At 50.5% G+C, this 20,520-nt stretch overlaps 1 protein-coding gene and 1 long non-coding RNA gene across 2 annotated transcripts; one reads left to right on the top strand and one right to left on the bottom strand.

Moving 5' to 3' along the window:
- The first annotated feature begins 7,341 nt into the window (after positions 1-7,341).
- LOC119330873 lies at positions 7,342-10,112 on the top strand. The gene is made up of 3 exons (XR_005160306.1): positions 7,342-7,690; positions 9,538-9,614; positions 9,770-10,112. It is a non-coding gene; the product is annotated as an uncharacterized LOC119330873 (long non-coding RNA).
- Positions 10,113-15,706: 5,594 nt separating this feature from the next.
- LOC119331243 (serine carboxypeptidase-like 34) lies at positions 15,707-17,900 on the bottom strand. Its single transcript, XM_037604421.1, has 6 exons — positions 17,591-17,900; positions 17,391-17,498; positions 17,183-17,278; positions 16,979-17,071; positions 16,791-16,879; positions 15,707-16,708 (listed from the first exon to the last, which is right to left on the bottom strand). Exons 1-6 carry the CDS (start codon positions 17,898-17,900, stop codon positions 15,893-15,895), a joined length of 1,512 nt encoding a protein of 503 aa, XP_037460318.1. The 3' UTR covers positions 15,707-15,892.
- Positions 17,901-20,520: the final 2,620 nt, after the last annotated feature.

Raw genomic sequence — 20,520 nt, 5'->3', positions numbered from 1 at the left:
ACCGGCGCAACACCTTGATCTCCATCGTAGCATCTTTGTCGTCTCACCAACTATTGCTTCTACGACTATCGCTACCGCTTAGTGAGAAAGTAAAGCAATTACAGGGCGATTGCATTGCATACAATAAAGCGACAACCATATGGCTCCTGCCAGTTGCCGATAACTTCGTTACAAAACATGATCATCTCATACAATAAATATAGCATTATGTCTTGACCATATCACATCACAACATGCCCTGCAAAAACAAGTTAGATGTCCTGTACTTTGTTGTTGCAAGTTTTACGTGGCTGCTACGGGCTGAGCAAGAACCATTCTTACCTACACATCAAAACCAAAATGATAGTTTGTCAAGTTAGTGCTGTTTTAACCTTCTCAAGGACCGGGCGTAGCCACACTCGGTTCAACTAAAGTTAGAGAAACTGACAGTCGGCAGCCACCTGTGTGCAAAGCACGTTAGTAGAACCAGTCTCGCGTAAGCGTACGCATAATGTCGGTCTGGGCCGCTTCATCCAACAATACTGTCGAACCAAAGTATGACATGCTGGTAAGCAGTATGACTTGTATCGCCCACAACTCACTTGTGTTCTACTCGTGCATATAAAATCTACGCATAAAACCTGTCTCAGATGCCACTGTTGGGGAACATAGTAACTTCAAAAAAATCCTACGCACACGCAGGATCATGGTGATGCATAGCAACGAGAGGGGAGAGTGTTGTCCACTTACCCTCGTAGACCGTTAAGCGGAAGCGTTATGATAACTCGGTTGATGTAGTCGTACGTCTTCACGATCGATCAATCCTCAGTACCGAATGTACGACACCTCCGCGTTCAGCACACGTTCATCTCGGTGACGTCCCACGAACTCACGATCCAGTAGAGCTCGGGGAAGAGTTTCGTCAGCACGACGGCGTGGTGACGATGTTGATGAAGCTACCGTGGAAGGGCTTCGCCTAAGCACAACTACAGTATGACCGAGGTGGATTATGGTGGAAGGGGGGCACCGCACATGGCTGGGAGAGATCTTCATGATCAACTTGTGTGTCTAGAGGTGCCCCCTACCCCTGTATATAAAGGAGCAAGGGGAAGGCTGACCGGCCCTTGTTGGTGCGCCAGGAGGAGGAATCCTCCTCCTAGTAGGAGTAGGATTCCCCTCTTCCCTACTCCTACTACACTACTAGGAAAAACCTTATACACAGAATCTTACCAGCAGCGCGGCTAAAATAGGGCGCTACTGCTACTTATTAGTAGCGCGACAAAAACAACGCGTTGCTGGTATGACATAGTAGTAGCGCGGGGACAAAAAACCTGCGCTGCTACTAAATGATTTCCACCCTACCCCCTCAACAGAAAATAGTAATAGCGTGGGTATAAGATTTGCGCTACTACTAGATGGATAGTTGTAGCGCAGGTGAGACACACCACGCTGCTGCTATGCCACCAACTGTACTCCACGTTCTCGCCGTCCACCCGGCCATGTTTATCAAAAAAAAGTTCCACCCAAACCTCGATCCAGATCCCCTCCACCACCGGCCTCCTATCCTATCCCAATCCATGAGTGTGTGCAGCCCCGAGCGCTGCAGCCGGCCAGCCAGGCCTCCGCACGACCGCCGCCACCGCCACCGCCACCCTCGCCCCTCCCCTCACCAGAAGACGACGAGAAGAGAATAGGTCAGGCAGCGGCTCTCAGTCCCAAATCCGCCAAGGGCTTGGACCTAGAAATCCATGTCCATGGCCGAGGGCCTGGACCTGGAGATCCACATCCATGGCCGAGGGCTAGGACCTGGAGCTCCACCTCGATGGCGTTGGCTGCATCTCCCCAATTGCGAGCTCGCGCGCCTGGACAGGACCTCCATCCGTCCGTCTGCTTCTGCTCCGCTCGATCGACGACGCCATGGCCGCCAGGGTGCTCTCTCGATCTGCTTCCCTTTCCTTTTTTCCTTACCTCGTGCGTAGCCTCTTTGGTTTCCCTGCAGTGCACAGACGCAGACGCACACACACAGCAGCGTTGCTGACTTGTTGCATGAGGCAGCAGGCAAGGTGAGGTGAGGCAGGAGAGGACTACCCCAAGCGCCTACAAGCCCTCCTTCCTCCACAACAATGAACAGGTCCACCGGTACCCACCTTCTTCTGATCCCCAATCTAATGTCTCTTCCTCTCTTGCAAAGAAAGGACAAATTTGATACTGTACCCGCCACTGTCGAGTCTCACATCCCATATAAATTCATCTTCTCATCTATCTCAGTGGTGAATTACTACTATTATTATACATGCCGTCCAGTAGGTAAATTTGACCTTTTGGCCCAAAGTACGTACTGTAGATCTGAAAGTACACTTCTCCAATTCTTCTTATTTAAATGTGGCCAACTTGTTCAAAGCAGAGTTGAGTTGAATGAATCATTAGGTTCAGTCCATTTTATTTGTTGTAGATAACGGATAGTAAACAATTTTGAGTTGCCCACAAGAGAAATAGAGGTTTGGAGTGACAATTGAAGCCGGCACAAACCGAAACTACCACAGGTTGCATGTGAAAATCCACCTTATGCATATATTCATTTATTTTTTTAACTTACTATGAAGAAAAACTCGAATATGAAAAATCCACCTTCATTTTAATATTCTTCACAATATTGGATCATAGTTCACTCTTCATTCTATAGTTGTTTTCTTCATGCTATTTAAATTACATATTGTAGTAAACTGAAAGATGATCTTGTCTGGTCCTTGAATAAAATTTCCTAGGCCTATGCGCCATTGGACGGGGGCCATCCTCCTGTTCTAAAAAAATGCGTAGTTGGACTAGGTTTCTTTTTGTTTAGTTAGAATCTTGATGTTTTGTTTCCCTATAAGTTAGCTAACTTCCCTTTTCTTGATGAAATTGTCAGGAGTGATGCTTTCTTCATATGTAATTCTATCAGAGATATGTTGGATGTTCATGCAGAGCCATGGACCATTCTATTCTCTGTGACCCCAGCGACGGAGGCTGCTAGGACGGAGTCGATGGCTCCGGCCAGCGAATGGAAGGCAGATGGCGAGTGGGTCACTGTATTCGGGTGAGGAAACCATGATGCTCTTCTTTACTTGTTTTTTGAGGAAGCTGTAGCATCCCGCATGCGCATGGTAGATTCCGTTGTCCAAGTGGGTAGTATCTTGATTTCCACTGGACATGTTGTCATGGAGCTGAAAACAATTGATGCTTTGCATAGGTTCATGGCCCTGCCATGTGCTTGCTCATGTCTATGTCCATGAGCAGCAAAATCAATCATTTAGTAGCATATCGTTCTTAAACCTTAGTACTTGCCCTAGAAACTGGATATACCGGACTCTATAGTGCTAGTGCACTTTCTTTTTTGTTAAGTTTGTACACCCTGCCTGAGAAAACAGTAGCCGTCACTTAGCTTTTTGTTGGGTGCCTTATATAGGATGCACTTCCTCTGTTACCGGATGACATCCACTAGGTTGATGATCCTAAACAGCCTGGGAGAGTGAATGCTTCAATGCTCATCACATATGTGTATGTAGAGTCTGGACTACTTCATAATCTGTTTTCACCATTTGTACTACTAGATAAGCAGTAATTCTGAACATCTTTGTAGCTTGCAAAAACCAGATTGCAAGTAATTCTGAACATCTTTGTAGCTTGCAAGAACATACTTGAAATCAATTGACACATGACCCCCGCGGCAGAAGGCACTGATTAATGCTAATGATTTAGTAACTACAAATTTCTGTATTTTTCTTTACCTTGTCCTGCCCATCATGGTATTCTATTTGTCTACGAAGACTGAACATGGTGCCAAACATTGCGGTGCAAAGTAAACACATCACCCTGCCTGATGTTGTACTATATATAGCGAATAACCTAACAAGAAATCTGCTAACACACAAAGTAATTTAGTTCACATATGCATTTCTGTGTTTCTTTTGACTTTATGTTTTTCTATGCATTTGCCAAATCTATATATTTAGTTTGAATAGGCAGTGAGGAATTAAGCATATATTTTCGGCATGAGCCCCTTTAAATTGCTAGATGAGAAGGAATCTTAACTTAATGGGTCTTGTGAATTGTAATATACTATTTAGTTTAACTGATGCAATTTCCGTACTAACAAGTTTTCACTTTCCCGACGTGGGCGCAAGGGTGATCGACGCTGACTAGCGCGGCCCGGTGGGCGTTGTGCTCTTCAACCATTTGGAGGCGGACTTTGCCATGAAGCACGGTGGCCACGTCGAACAGACGATCGTCCAGGTGATTTTGACACCGGAGGTCTTCGAGGTGGAGGTCCTCGACGCCACCGTCCGAGGGAGTGAGGATTCGGGTACATTGGCGTCTAAACTCTGAGCCTTGGTAGATACATCTAGAGAAGCGATCTGTTTAGGTTGGTGGTGGACCACTACGAGAGGTACTTCGATGATGGTTGTGTGTCTGATGTTAAATGGAATCTTGAGATGGTTCTATGACGTTGTTTTGGTTTGCAGTGGATGTATTACTATTCACGAATACTACATCTAACTTTTATTTTTTTTAATTCATAAATTGTTAGTAGTAGCGTGGGGTAAAAGTGAGCGCTACTACTAGTTAGCTTAGTAGTAGCCTGGGTGTTAGCTTAGCAGTAGCGCGGGTGCACCTGCGCTACTACTAATCATTTAGTAATAGCGCGGGTTTAACCCACGCTACTACTAACTATTAGCTGTAGCGCGATACTAGTAGCACGGGTACCCGCGCTGCTAGTAGCCATTTTACCCGCGCTACTAGTAGCCTTTTCCCTAGTAGTGCTAGGAGGGGGAAAGGCAGGGAGAGAAAGAGAAGGAAAGGGGGCGCCCCCCCCTCTCCTAGTCCAATTCAGACCAGAGGGGGGGCACGCTGCCAGCCCTTGTCCGGCCCCTCTCTCTTTCCCTTATGGCCCAACAAGGCCCAATAGCCTCCGGGGGGTTCCGGTAACCCCTCCGGTACTCCGGTAAAATCCTGATTCTACCCGAAACACTTTCGATGTCCAATTGTAGGCTTCCAATATATCAATCTTCATGTCTCGATCATTTAAAGACTCCTCATCATGTCCGTGATCATATCCGGGACTTCGAACTACCTTCAGTACATCAAAACATATAAAATCATAAAACCGATCGTCACAGAACTTTAAGTGTGCGGACCCTACAGGTTCGAGAACTATGTAGACATGACCGAGACATGTCTCCGGTCAATAACAAATAGCGGAACTTGGATGCTCATATTGGTTCCTACATATTCTACGAAGATCTTTATCGGTCAAACCGCATAACACTATACGTTGTTCTCTTTGTCATCGGCATGTTACTTGTCTGAGATTTGATCGTCGGTATCCCAATACCTAGTTCAATCTCGTTACCGACAAGTCTCTTTACTCATTCCGTAATGCACTATCCCGCAACTAACTCATTAGTTGCATTGCTTGCAAGGCTTATAGTTATGTGCTTTACCGAGAGGGCCCAGAGATACCTCTCCGACAATCGGAGTGACAAATCCTAATCTTGATCTATGCCAACTCAACAAGTACCATCAGAGACACCTGTAGATCACCTTTATAATCACCTAGTTACGTTGTGACGTTTGGTAGCATACAAAGTGTTCCTCCGGTATTCGGGAGTTGCATAATCTCATAGTCATAAGAACATGTATAAGTCATGAAGAAAGCAATAGCAGTAAACAAACGATCAAGTGCTAAGCTAACGGAATGGGTCAAGTCAATCACATCATTCTCCTACTGATGTGATCCCATTGATCAAATAACAACTCATGTCTATGGTTAGGAAACTTAACCATCTTTGATCAATGAACTAGTCAAATAGAGGCACACTAGTGACACTATGTTTGTCTATGTATTCACACATGTATTATGTTTCCGGTTAATACAATTCTAGCATGAATAATAAAAATTTATCATGAAATAATAAAATAAATAATAACTTTATTATTGCCTCTAGGGCATATTTCCTTCAAAGCCCTCCCTCACTCTGACACCCCGATGGCCGAACGTTTCCCCGGCGACGAGGCGGCGGCCAACGGCTTCGGCCGCCGCTCGCTCCGCGAACAGGAGTCGTGGCTCCTGTTCAAGGTCAACATCCCGGTGCCACCGGACATGCGCGTCGGGCCGACGGGGTGGGGGCTCAGCAACGGGGGAGTGCCCGTTCCCCCGTTGCCCGACGCCGTGGCACGCGCCCCCTACTTCGCCGCCGAGGTAGAGCTCGTGCGCGCCTTCCTCACCGACGAGCAGCTCGCCCTCCCCCAGTACGCCGCCGACAACCACGCGACGTGTGCGACATACTTCGAGCGCCGTCAGAGCAGATGCTGGCGTCCACCAACGGGGCGCCGGTGGTGGGCGGCATGAAGAACAACAAGGGACGCCGCGTGTGGTGGGGCGTCACCGGTCCCACGCTCGAGGGTGTGCTGACGCACCTTGAGGGCGGCAACAACCCGCCGCTGGCATACCCCCCGGCGGCCGCCCCGGCCCACCGCCGACGCGCCGGGCAATGGATGCCCAGGAGGTCCGGCTCCTCCTCGTCTTCCTCCTCGCACTCCTCCTCACGGCCTTCTTGCCACTCCTCCGGCTCTCCGGCGCTGCTTGGCGTCAAGGCCGAGCCCGCGCGGGGGGGAGGGGGGGGGGACGCCGCTCGGCCGGCGCACTCGCAGCGCCGGCATCATCATCAACGAGGGCAGCCGGCGCGCCTCCTCGTCGGCTCCTCCGCGCTTCGTCAAGCCAGAGACGGAGCCGGGGCTCGCGCCGGTGAAAACGGAGCCGGGTCTCCTCGCCGTGAAGACGGAACACGACGACGTGGAGCTCGACGATGAGGCGGCCCTGGAATGGACGCGCAAGGAATTCCTGAAGATGAAGGGGGAGCGCCAGTGCGCCACCCTGCGGCGCTTCGAGCAGCGCCGTCGGGGCCGCGACGAAGGAGGAGTCGTCGTCCTCGACGACAGCGACGACGACGACGCGCCGCCGCCGCCACCAATCCGCCTTGGCGACACCGGGCAGGGGTCTACCAGGGACGGCCGTGTTAAGGAGGAGAAGGCCGCCGCCGACGACAGCGACGAGGATGGCAGCGACGACGGCGACTACTCCGCGTTCAGCGAGTTCTTTTTTAGTTTTCTTTGCTATGTACCGCGAACATGTCTAATATATGCCAAAGTTTGCCGAAATTTGGACGTATTTAGCCGAACTTTGTCGATTATTATTTTTTCCAAAAAATTTAGACGCGTCTGGAGCGGCCGTGAGATCGGCGACTGGGGATCAACTCGCCCCAGATTGTTTTTTCGCGGGCTCGTCGCCAGGGGCGATTTTAGGCACCGTGGGAGCGCCTCAAAAAGCCACTGTAGCGATCCCCAACTCAGCTCTCACACAGGCGACAGCGCGGCGGGGCACGCCCGCTACGTCCGTACTTCGCCGGCCGCTGTCCACAGTTGCCCACCCAGCGAGGCAGCGAGCCTCCTCCTTCTCCGGCCTCTCTCTGCCGTCGACGCCTCGGCCTCGCCCGTCCCCCGCCCGCCATCTCTCATCTGCTGAGCCGTCAATCTTACGGAACGAGCGGTCGCAGCTGCTCCGGTCGCCGGCTAGATCTGCAGCGCCATCCCTCCACCCGCTCACCACCGTGATCTACCTGCCGTCACCGGTCCTCTCCCTCTGCCGCACCTCCGACTGAGGTGGAGTTCAACAGTGAGCACTTGTCCCTCCACTCTTTTCCCATAAGATTGTAGTCCTTCCAGTATTGTTCTTTGAAGAAAACCTTTGTATCGATCACGTGCTGTATTGGTTCAGAAATTGAGCTTGTTTGTTGAATACCGTGCTGTCTGAACATTGTATGACGTCTCTCAAATCGACAGTGCGTAATTCGGGTGAAGGATTTTTGTTTTGGTTGGTTAAGTGAAGTTCAGAACTGGTGAGTGCTGACACTACTATCTCATTGAGGTCAAGGAATCTTTGTGTTTGGCGCTGTGATCTACTGGGGAGAAGGCATTTTCCATTCACCATCTTTAGGCAGGCAGGAAGGGCCATGACCAGTTATTGTTGCGATTTCTTGCAAAAACAGTTCACTAATTTTCAATTGTTGGAAGCATCACGCTGGTGAATGGAAAATTAAACGCTCAAGTTCGTATGCTACTCAGAGATGTTTAGTTTCTTATAGCCTGGAATATTGGTTCTGTATGTTGCCGTGGTAGGAGGGAGTGCTGAAATGTTTTGGCTATCATTCCACTTGATTGGCTTGTCTAAGGGTGAAACCGGATCGGCTCGGGCCGTCACGGTTTGTACAGATTGATGCGCACAGATGGTTCTTGTGTCTGCAGTTGGAGTGGGTGTGCCGGCGACGGTCTGCCCTTCCATGTTTTGGGTCTGCCTGTTTCTTGCTTCGTCACTGTGTTCCGTCCGAGTGTGCCTCCCTTTGCCTTCTCATGCTCGTGCCCCTTTCTCGTCTTTCTCAGAGGATGGACCGTTGATATTCATTCTGTCAACTTCCATCCCCTGTCCTCCCACCTTGCCGGTCGATTGTGGTCACCCGGTCTCCTGTTTTGCTCTCTGGCTGGTCATCTTGGCCTTCTGCCAAACTCACCGGTCACCGCATGGCCTTCTGCTGCTGCTGCCTACCAGTTTTCTGGACAGCCATCCGTTGATGATTCCCAAAATAGCCATGCCTGATCTGAACCGCTTCTCTGAATTGGTAAGCGCTCAGATAATAAGAGTTGTTACCATGGCCACATTATTGATCCTAGTGCAGTGCAAGGCTTATTCTCTCATAGTATTGATGAAGTATGGATCCTTTCTCTTATAGTATTGTAATTTGGATATAGGTCTGATCAGTGCAAGTATATTGTTTCAGGACAAGAATTTGCTAGATTGCCTCTTTGGCATTGGTTTATTTTGCATTTATATTGTTCGCCTTACCATGATATTTAAAGTGCAACAATATTTAAAGTAGAATTTTTGGGCCTCCGAATGTCATATGCATACACATCAAGTATGGATGGAAAAGTAAGTCAGGCTACCAAAAGAAATAACAACATTTACAGTGTTAAGTTAAGAAAATGTCATAATCACCAACTTACGGTGGCAATATGTTACCACCAATATAAAAAACTTAGCCAGTTGCCTCTCCAGAGTTTAGATAAAAAAAATGTCCAGAGAGAAAATCTCTTTCCAGAGTAGTTTTGGTTGAAGCCGTAGGTGCAGAAATGACATATGTTCATTATATGAGCCTTTACATAATCTGGTACATGGAAATTTGCTGTGTTAGATCCTAGAGTCTAATTAACACACTTAACGAATATGTGCTCTTCAGATATTTTATAGTGCTAAACTTCTAGGGCTGGAGCAGATTTTAGATTGGCCTGCATTATCTCTTTTTTGTTCAGGATATGTTATTTCTTGACTGTATTTTTTATTCTTGTGATTTACTGGTTTGGACCATGAATGGTCGTTTTATGGAGTGTAAACTGTGAAGAAGCGCTTAGGATCTAGGTTTATGTATGTTTCTTGGGCTAACTACTTCACTCATTTCTTTTCTATAGGAATGAGAGAATTTTCACCCGTGTTCAGTTGAAGTTCGAGATTTCATGATGTATTAGTACTTACTAATCTGGCAAAGGTAATGCTGGCACAACGTTTCTTTACCATTTGTTTCGTTTTTCCGGTTTATGATCATAAAATATTTCTTTTTCAACGGGATCACCTGTTGATTAATTAACTACTGGGCTTGCACTTACTATTTCTTTACCATTTGTTTCGTTTTTCCGGTCTAAGATCATAAAATGTATACCTGGCCAAACCTCGGGCCGGGCCGGGCCTAGCCAAGCCCGAGGCAAAAAACCCAGGCCCGAGCCCGGCCCGGCCATCAGGCCTGGTTTTTAGGCCCAATCCCGGCCAGGACACATAAAAGCCCGGCGGGCCTCGGGCCGGGCCCCTTCAGGAAATCACAAAAACGACGGGCCCGGCAGTCTCCCTGCGTCGCCCCTGGGTCAGAAGAACTAGTGCGGATTGTACTCCTTTTGCTGAACTCAGCGTTGTAATAACTGGACTTGATATTTTGCTGAACCTGTTCTGAGAGGCTTCTTTTAATTAAAAAAAAGGATATTATAGAACTGAATTGGACATGTTGTACTGCTTTTCGACAGTAGACCTCAACATGGAACCTCTCAGCATTTGGAGTCCTTGGCTTCGGACCAAAGAAGCTCTCAGATTCAAGATATGGAAAATGGTTGCTGGTATTTCTGATCCTACCATATGTCCATCGGCTATGTAATGCTTTTCAACGAAAATTCTACTTGTGCCACACATGAAATCTATCAGTATCCTGCCATCCTGATGGTACGTGGTGGTGTTTGTACGTTCCTCTTTCCTTTCTTTCGCTTCGTCTGTCCCTCGCGCACCTACAAGTTGGACCAACCTTGCACTGCGCTAGGGCAACCCCACCTCTCGTCGAATTGCACTGCCACCCGTCTTCTGTGCTTCCTCCGCTCCACGCACTGCACTATCCTATCATCTCCATCCTAACATGTGCCGTCGCCCACCGCCAGTCAAGGCCGCCGCCGATGTGCACTACTGCAGTTGATCGACGGCGCTGCCACGGGCAGAGATCGACGGCGTCCTCTTCCGGATTTGTCCCACTTTAACCCTGGCCGTCTATGGCACATCCCTAGGCGTCCCTTTCCTCCTCGGACGTGCGCTCTGCGTGCTCCATTCCTGAGCCTCCCTCTCTTCCATGGCAAGCGGGCAACATCGATTTCTGGATCTGGAGATGTTGGTCGTCGTTTTATTGGTTTGGGATGAGTTTAGCTGTGTTTTCTCTTGTTTAGATCGAGCATCCCATGTCCCTCTGCTCTGGACACCATGTTCACACCCTTACGTCCGCGTCATGTGTTGTATCACACCTTGTACTCGCTCTAACTCCTATCAATGAAATGATATGCAAGCTTTGTCGTATTCACGAAAAAAAATCAAACGGGACTATACCATAAACATGAGCAGGCTATAGAACAAATTTCTTGACTAACTTCTAGAGGGTACACATTTGCTACCGGAAAATCACCACTGGTTTGGGCATTGTTCATTTGTTGCTCTTAGCGTGAAACATTTATTTAGATTTTTTTACAAATAATATGGAACTGTGGGAATTAATTACATCGTTACATTTCCTTACGTTTGGGCATTATTGTTTGGCGCTTACTAGCAGACAACAAAACATCTCACGAGGGCACGCCGTCCCGCCTCACTTTTCCCTTCCGATTTCACGAGACTATATTTTGTACTCCCTTTGTAAAGAAATTTGAGAGCGTTTATGTCAGTACTTCAGTGATCTAAGTACTTTTATATTTCTTGACGGAGGGAGTAGTAACTTACTGTATAAAGCAGTAAGCCTAAACGAGAGGCATGAAAAATTCAGGTACATGAGAATCGTGTAGATCGAGTCCAGGATCATGCATGGCAGTAGTTCCCCGCTCGAGGTCATACACATACAACGCCTTGTCCTCGTACGTCAGAAAGTATATGCGGTTCCCCTTTCCCAGGCCAGCAACCCGACGGGCATCAAACGACGCCCCGTAACGGCGGGTGCAATCGACGAGGAACACGGCGCCGCCCAGCGTGTCCGCTCTCAGCCAAGCTCCCGTCGAGAGATCCAGCTTGCGCACCACGATCTGCGTCACTCTTCGTTCAGACAGTACCGGGTGGCAGAATATCAGGCTGAAGAGCTCGCCGTTGCTCTCGACGACGAGATCACACCACATGGTATACCCCGTGGGTTTTATTATTCTACTACTATGTTCCAACAGGTCGTGCGTCGTGAACGTTGGGTTGGGAGAAAACTCGAGCGTCACAATTCCGTTGGCGTTGTATGAGCAGAATTTTTCACCAGCCGTTGCAAGGCAATTGTCCATCAAGCTATGGTGACCATGCGCGTGCCTGAGCCACCGGCTGCCTCCTGGTACTGGACGGCAGTAGTAGAAGACGCTGTTGTCACGGTCTAGTAGGAGCACGACGCAGTCTGCGTCTGCGTCAGACGGCCTCCGCGAGAGCAGGCACCTGCCGTCTCCTATGCCGTCAAGGAGATTGTCTTGGTCGACGTGGAGGTGAATTCTCTTGAAGCTAGACGGGTTCCATAGGAAGGTGTCGCGCGATTCGAGATGCAGCATCAGCAGCCAGCCTTGTGGTGTCACCCAGTAGCGGTGGCCTGCGAGGCCGGCGGCTCTCCTGGACCTGCTCAGCAGCTTCCTCTTGGGTATGCTGTACAAGAAGATGGTGTCATCGTCGTCGTCGGACTGGCCACCACCGCGGTCGAATAGCAGAAGCGGCGCAAGGCTTGGATCCAGCGGCACCGGCGACATATCGTTGTCACCTCCGGGTACCCTGCTGTTCGCCGTGTGGCAGTGCGAGTCCTCCAGCTGGTCCGTGAACGCATCCGCACCCCGTCGCACCATGGCCGCGGCGTCGCTCCGAAAAGCGCTTTTGTTGCCAAAAAAAGGTCCTTGTCGTGCCCTCCTTTTTCTTTTCTCTTCGCACGTGTTACAATCTGATGCCGTATCTTTGTATATATACACAGCCGAACCAACCGATCAAACTGACTCTACTTTGCTAATCTAATTTCAAACTGGTACTCCTACTCCGACGCTATCTTGACTAGGTCACGATAAAAAAATCGGACGCTACTCGGACGCTATCTTGACTAGGACACGACAAAGACCTATTATTAAGTAGCAAGCGCCAAGCGCGACGCTAGTTCCACGGTGCGCGATTTTCTGGTCCACAGCTTACCTCAATCATCATCAACCACGTACGAGATGGAGCCGGCGACATCGCAAGAAGGGGACTGCTGGTCGTCTCTCCCGGCGGACCTGCTCGTGCTGATTCTGAAACGTCTGCGGTGGTCGAGCCATCCCAGCTTCGCCCTGGTGTGCAAGCGATGGCGCTCCGCCGTGTCGCCCTTCTACCCGGCGTGGATAACCCCGCTCCTGCTCAGCTCCTCCAACGTCGGAACCAACAACGTCCGCTACTACAGCCCCTATTATCACAAGAATTTCGAGGTTGCCGACAACGCCTTGCCGGGCGCCAAGATCGGCTGCGCCGCCGGGCAGCACCTGGCGCTGTTCCTGGACGGCCACCGAATCCTCGACCTCCAACTCACGAGCGGCGCCGCCCACGAGCTGCCGCCGATTGACGAGGCGTTCAATGCCAGGTACGACTTCCTCGTCTACGACGGCGAGCAGACGATGTACGCCGTTGACCCCAAGTACGGCAAGGTGCAGATCGCCCGTGCAATCAAAAACAACGTCGGCGGGTGGGGTGATTGGGCAAATACGGAGTTTTATCTCGACGAGCCACAGATCATGGCTTCCCCGGACTGCAACCCGGTCCTCCACGGCGGCGCCATGTACATCCTAGGAGAAGACGGGCGGCTGGGCGTGTACGACGAGGAAGGGCACGTTCAAAGCTTCCAGGTTCTCGAGAAGCCCATGAGCTTCGGGTCCGACGAACGCGAAGAAAAGTACCTCGTCGAGGATGACCGGGGCGAGCTAATGGCCGTTCTGTTCAGCCCACGTCGTCAAGCTCGACAAGCGCGCGATGGAGTGGAAGAAGGTTGAGAGCCTTGAGGGAAGAGCCTTGTTCACCGGCACGCGCACGACGATGGTGAAGAAGACCGACCTCAAGTGCATGCAGAACAAGATTTTCATTCCGAGACTACACGACTGGCCCGAGACTGTCCATGTTGATATTGTTGAGCGAGACGGTGAACTCGCCTTCCTGCCGAAAGAAGGATGCGCAGGTGTTAAGACTGGCAGTTGTGGCACGGGCATATGGTCTCACCAACTGGGACAACACCAAGAAGCAAGCGGGTATTGGGGGACAGAGAGACTAGACTATAGTATCTGGGTTGATTTCGATGGTGCTACTTGACTTCGCCATTGGGCATTTTGACCGGGCGAATGTAACAGCTAACAGGAAAGAACATGTTGACTGCCCTCGGCCCTACATAGAGGCAATTGACAATTTTCTTTTGAATAGTTTGGATTGCTTAGAGTAAATTGCACAAAACCACCACTTTGAGGGCAATGTTTGCGAAAACCACTATAATACATTTTTTGTGTGCAGAAAACACCATGTCTTCGGTAATCTTTTTGCAGAAAGCACTGATCGGCGGATTAGGCTCAGATAAGTGAGATTATGACAGATGAGGCCCTTTTTTTGCCTACGTGGTGTTAATTTTTGTTCATGTTCGATTTAATCTAAATTTATAAAGTAGCCCATGCAATTTTACACATACAACCCTCCCTCCCTTCTTCTCCAACTCTCTCCCCTCTCTGCAAAATCAGAACAGAGCTTGGCCTCCCACCGCCGCCCGCTGCCACATGCCTTCCCCCAGCGCCCCGCACTCCCAACCGCCCTCAAGCACTTGGCCGCCCGCCGTCGCTCGGGATCCCACCGCCGGACGCCGCCGCTCGCTGCTACTGGTGGTGCTTGCTGCCGGAATGTGGTACGTGCCTTGCATCGGCGAGGCAGGGTCGACGGCGGCTCAACGCCGGCATCTTCTGCGGTGAGCAAGATCCAGCCATTCTGATGCTCACCGGTGTAGGATCCGTCTGGGGCCGTCAGAGCCGTGGTCGGACCAACGCAAGAGGACGACGACTGGGCCGAGCCCGATCTAGATCTCAACGACGGCTAGGTGAGCCCCTGCACCGTGCAGATCATCCCGCTGCATCGGCGGCCCTGGTAGCTGCTGGAGCTCCGCCTTGCCTGCACGAGTGGGCCGCTCTGAAGGAGATACCGAGCACATCTCCATTTACGAGCGCGCCTTCCAATGTTGACCCGTGGATCCTCCCATGGCGCCGCAACAGAGCAAGCCTCCCTGACATCTTCGGCCGCCCGTGACGATGCCGGAAGCTTCTCTTGAGCAGCGTCGCGTCCTCCCTCAGATGCGGCAGCGCGCCACCATCGTGCCTCCCATGGCCGCTGCGTCTCCTCGTGCGGACTACGCGCTCACCTCAGCCAGCCGCTCCGCTGCCCTCTGTCATTAGCTAGAAGACGAACAGGGGGTACAGAGGAACACAAAGAACAGGAGGGGTGTATGTGTAAAACAGTGGGGACTACTTCATAAATTTAGACTAAAATTGAACAGGCATGAAAAATCACGCCATGTAGGCAAAAAATGGGTCCCATCTGTCATAAATGCGATCAACAGAGCCAAATCCGCCGATCAATGAATTTTGCAAAAACATTACCGAAGACATGATGTTTTCTGCAAAAAAAAATGTATTGTAGTGTTTTCTGCAAACCTAGCTTTTAAAGTGGTGGTTTCCTGCAATTTACTCGATTGCTTACCATATGTGTCACGTGGTACTAGAGGTAGTTGACATTTGGTATCATATATACGTAGAATCTGAAATGTCATCATTGAGCTACATACATTTTGAGCAGCTAAACCGAGTAGGAGTTCAACTAGGTGTGGCTCGAGTTAAGACTAACGACCCGTCTCGCAGTAAACTACAGAAAAGACCACAATTTGGGCTGAAGTTATCAATGCTTAATGAAAAAATCACCAGAAAACATGCATTTCGGTTGGGGTGTTTGATGACTTTTGCACAATTGTGATGTTTTTCTTTTTCTTTTTTTGCAATTTACTCTTCGGCTGGGGATGCTCTTAACTGGGCATCGTACCGAAAACCATGACCGCAACAGCTGAATTCGGTCTGACCGTACCAAGCTTTGAGAGTGCGCCTGAATTAGGTCTGCACCTGAATGTACGAAAGTTTTGATTTACATACGACATATGAAACTAGATTTTCGTTCAAACCTATTAGATCGATCGACTACAATTCATTCAAACAACCTCCAATATATATAATGGCTTTAACGAAGCACTATTTCCAAGCTTAATTAAGCGACGATGGGTTTGGGCGGCAACTCCTTGGCGGCGAGGAAGTGCGCGAAGAGCTGGCTGGCCTGCACGGGGGTGACGGTGGGCACCATGTGGCCGGCGCCGCGGACGGTGACGAAGGTGAGGCCGTCGTAGTCCACCTGGAAGCCGCCGACCTGGTCGCTGGTGAACCACGCCCTCCACTGCTTGAGGGTCCTGAGGCCGAGCTTGCGCAGCGCGTGGCGGGTGGACGAAACGGGCACGCGGCCGTCCGTGTCGCCGCTGTACACCCACACGCGGAGGCCGGCGTCGACCATCCTCTTGATCACCGGCAGCGTGGACGCCGGCGAGTCCTGCCAGTGCTGGAACAGCGGGTCGCTGCACGCGGACCAGGCGTAGGGGATGCTCCCGGTGGCGTTGGCGTGCAGCGCGTGCTGCACGTCCCGGCGGTTCAGGTACGCGGCGGCGTAGTTGTCCAGGCACGGGTCGTAGCTGTTGTAGCGCGGCCGCAGGGGCCTGCCGTTGTCGGACCGGTGGAGGCGGCGCGGCAGCTGGCCCGCCGTGCCGGCGGGGTTGGCGGTGCAGGCGGGGGTGTAGAGGCTGTAGAGGTCGATGTGGTCGAAGGCCCCGTAGAAGCCGTTCAAGGCGCGGTCGCAGGCGGGGTTGCTGGCGGGGTTGTGGCCCGTCGAGGAGAAGTCGCTGCTGTTGCCGGCCTGGTCGAACCTGCAGTGCTTGTTGATGTCGTCGTAGAGCTCGTCGGAGATGACGGCGTGGTCCCACGCGTAGTCCAGCATGCCGCGGTCGTCCGACGCCTCGTCAATCGCCGCGTTGCCGATCTGGGACAGCTAGAGGTTAACATCATCGACGACAAGGTAGATAGCAACATCTAACAGCAAATCAACAGAATTGATTGCGCACCATGAATCCCTTGAAATTGATGCGCCTGCTCTTGTGCACCTTCTTGTTCTGCTCCACGATCTTCTCGGCGAGATTGGGGACGTAGTGCCCTACCAAATATAGAAGATTGATTAGATTTTCCCTACTATTACCTAGTTAATGTGGTACCATAATCACGAGATTGATCGACGGGTAGTGGCAGTACTCACCGGCATAGCTCTCTCCGGCGATGTAGAAATCGTGGCCCTTGAACTGCGGGAACCTCTCGAACCAGTTGACGAGGAACGTGTACGCGTCATGAGCTGATTCATTCACAAACGCATCCACTCGAACGAGTAAGTCAATCACTCAGAGAGAAACTAGAAAAGTATGCATGGGTTGGGTACTTGGGTCATGCATGGATGGATACGTACTAGCGAGCTCGTCGCCGAATCTCTCGAGATCGGCGGTGGTGTTCGTGTAGGAGAATCCGACGCCAGCAGGCTGCTCCAAGAAGAGCAGATTTGCCTCTGCAGTTGCACACATACAAGAAAATTAACAACTAAAGATGAGCTATTTAACTGTAATTACCAAAGTTGACGGCGCTGTGAGTTTGTGAACGAGCTGTTTGGCAGTACGCACCTTTGTTCCATGCGTTGGGGTTGAGCCGGAGCTCAGGGGTGCCCTTCTGGATAAGCAAGGGGCCAATCTCCTCCAGCGCTCCGTACCCAAGCGACGAGCATCCGGGCCCTGCATGCATGCAATAACATTTTTGACTCTAGAACGACCAACGATAGGACTCAGATCAGTCGAGTCGAGTCGATGCTCATGGTGGTGCGTACCTCCGTTGAGCCAGAGGACGAGCGGCTTCTTGGCGACGTCGTGGGTGGCCTCGAAGAACCAGTAGAAGAGGGCGCGGCCGTGCGTCTCGTTCACCGTCACGTACCCGGCGAACTGCCGGACGCCCAGCCCCGCCGGCTGCCCCGGCAGCGCCTCCACCAGGTCCGCCTCCTGCCTGTCGAACACCTCCGCAAACCCGTCGTGGTGGTGGTGGTGGTGGCTGTGGTGACTCGCCGCCGCCACGGTCGTCGTCGTGGACACGAGCGCGACCGCCAGCAGGAGGACGACCGCCGCCGCCCTCGACATCGTCATGGCGGCTACTCGACGTACGTAGATCGGTCGACCAAAGCCGCTTGTGAACTGCTACGTGGTACTCTGCTCTGCGGGTATTCCTCCTCGAGGCATCCGTATATATATGACAGCAGATTGAAAGTTTTCCATATCGGATTTCGGCTGTGTTTGGATGGAAATCAAATCTCTCGCAGGGAAAGAGATGGAAATCAAATCAGCTCGTAGCTGGCCGTTGCGATGCAGGATTTGGTTTGTCTGGTAATTCGTTATTAGTCCGGCATCTATTACTGTACTTACATCAGCATTGCTGCTTGCTACGTATCTGGACGGATTAAAACGCGGCCAGACTACTGGTTCCAGGAATCCAGCTGCTGCTATGCACGCACGCACGCATCTGGACGGATTAAAACGCGACGCGGCCAGTCTGTTGAAAAAGGATCCAGCTTGCTAATTTCATGCAATCGATTCCATTGTATGTACTGTCGGGTTTTGTTACGAATTTTGGTCACGGGCTTGTTGTTGCACGTTGATGATTGATTGGTTCGGTGCCGAGACAGTACCTCACATATATGCTCCTATATGGTAAAGCAGTGCTGTACGTACGTAGGTGCCGTGCCACGTGTATCTCTACAAATACGGTCGAGTTAGTCGGTCTAGACCATGACACAATATTAGGCCAGTACACAAAAGTACACCATCAGGTACATCGAATCCTGATCAAACGTATGGCAATTACTCGCTGCAGCGTGGTAATTATTTTGAAAAAGAATTGCACTACTCCCTCCGTCTGAAAAAGCTTCTCCGGACGAAGGGAGTACATAACAATTTTTCAGTTTTGAACGTGGCATACATAAGCATGGCGATTTTATCAGTTTTCGTAGGGCAATTCTGATCGTTATATTTTTAGTGTTAAAAATCTGCAACATTTAGAGCATCTCCAATATATGTATTTAACATCACCTAAAAGTAGTAGACGTAAAATTTACATCACCAAAAAATGATTGTTATATCACCGAAAAAGGGCCAATTCCAACAGATGATCTATAATAGATGATGTAAAACTAGTGCTCCAATAGATGATGTAAAACTAGTGTTTCGGTGGCATGCCAGTGGCACAGGTGCGGCTTGGAATCGGGCGTCGGAGTCGCAAGGAGACGACCGGCGGAGTCACGGAGGCCGTGCGGCGTGGTGGCGGTGGCGTATATTCTACAAATTGAGTGGCTTCGAGTCGGCCGGAGTTGAGGCGTGCGGCGGCGGGGAAGTAGCAGAGTCGCATGGAGACGACCGGAAGATGGAGGTGGAGGTTGTGCGGGTGCCGACAGGGACGGAGATGCTTCAAATCAGGGACGGCGCAGCAGCGGCTGAGCGGCTTTGATTCCGGTGATTTCAAGGCATGGGGCGGCGGAAAAGCGGTGGATCCGACGGCGGCAGGGGTGTGGAGTGGTAGGGCCCGACAGGCGGGCGGGCTGGTGGCGGGGTGCGGCGGAAGGAAGGGCGATCATGCACTGGAAGGTTCCAGTGGCAGTTGGGCTTCGCACGACACTGCTGCATTTCACATCTAGATGTAAAGCCTGCACCCAAGTGAAATATATTTGCATCACTTGGTGATGCATTTTACATTTTACATCATATGTTAACTCAGATGTAATTTTTTTTGCATCTACGTCATCTGTTGAAGGAACGCTTTTAGGCGTGGTGTATATTTCAGCTAATTTGACATACACATCATATATTGAAGGTGCTCTTAGGGTCACTAAACCAACACCAGAAAAAGAATCATATTTTTTGGTGAAAAGGATCATATCTATTAGAAATGTTCATTCGAAGTACAAAGTATCTCAACAGTCTACTCCGCCTCTCGGAGTAGACGGGACGGGCTCGGCAGACGATATTACTCCTTCGCCGCTGAGGCGCAGCGGGCGTCATTACGTCGGGACTGATGGTTCAGCAGCCAGCGACGAGGACTCTATGGTGAAGGCCATGCGTAGGACGGCTGCCCGCAACCTCGACTTCGAAGGTACACCCTCTCGCAAATCTTTTATGTCTTTTGATAAATCCAAAGTATCTTCAAATATCAATAGACTTGGAGTGTCACTAGGACGTAATGAGAAAGAGGTAGACTTTTCGGTTAGGGCCCTTAAACAAGTGGGGTTCAACCGGCTTACGGTAGCTCCTAAGTTGCCGAGCTTTGTTGACCCTCTCGTGTTATATGAGGAGGATGAGGATGCTGATGCCAATCATGAAGGCAAGCTTCTCTCTCATTTGGTTAAAGACACGACTGAAGTAGACCTTGACGATACTGTACGCGACACTACGCTTTGTGAGCTTGTCGCGTCGGTGCGTAAGAATAAGTCTAACCCAGGAAAGAAAAGATGGCGCTCTTCTAAGAAGGCAAAGGTCTCTAAACAAAAAATTGGTTCAGCATGAGAGACATATTTTGAAATAGCAGAGGTCTAGGTGACTTGGCTAAACACAAACACATTGCCGATTGTGTAAAGGATCATGCATTGGACTTCGTGGCTATCATTGAGGCGGGCAAACGTGACTTTCCAACACGTGATCTAGACCACTTCTCATGTGGTTTGGATTATGAATGGCACGTCTTACCGCCGATCGGGAGGTCCGGCGGAATATTGCTAGG

Source organism: Triticum dicoccoides, chromosome 7A (assembly GCF_002162155.2).
Source record: "Triticum dicoccoides isolate Atlit2015 ecotype Zavitan chromosome 7A, WEW_v2.0, whole genome shotgun sequence".
Lineage (NCBI taxonomy): Eukaryota > Viridiplantae > Streptophyta > Magnoliopsida > Poales > Poaceae > Triticum > Triticum dicoccoides.
The sequence above is the reverse complement of the archived record's forward strand: the minus strand, read 5'-3'. Positions and strand labels throughout refer to the sequence as shown.

What these genes read in the sequence shown, in the direction of transcription:
- LOC119331243 (XM_037604421.1), bottom strand. Translation starts at nt 17,900, where the DNA reads ATGACGATGTCGAGGGCGGCGGCGGTCGTCCTCCTGCTGGCGGTCGCG. An exon ending in ATTCGGCGACGAGCTCGCTA is followed by an intron (nt 17,072 to 17,182) that starts GTACGTATCCAT and finishes TGAATGAATCAG; the next exon opens with CTCATGACGCGTACACGTTC. An exon ending in CGCCGGAGAGAGCTATGCCG is followed by an intron (nt 16,880 to 16,978) that starts GTGAGTACTGCC and finishes TATATTTGGTAG; the next exon opens with GGCACTACGTCCCCAATCTC.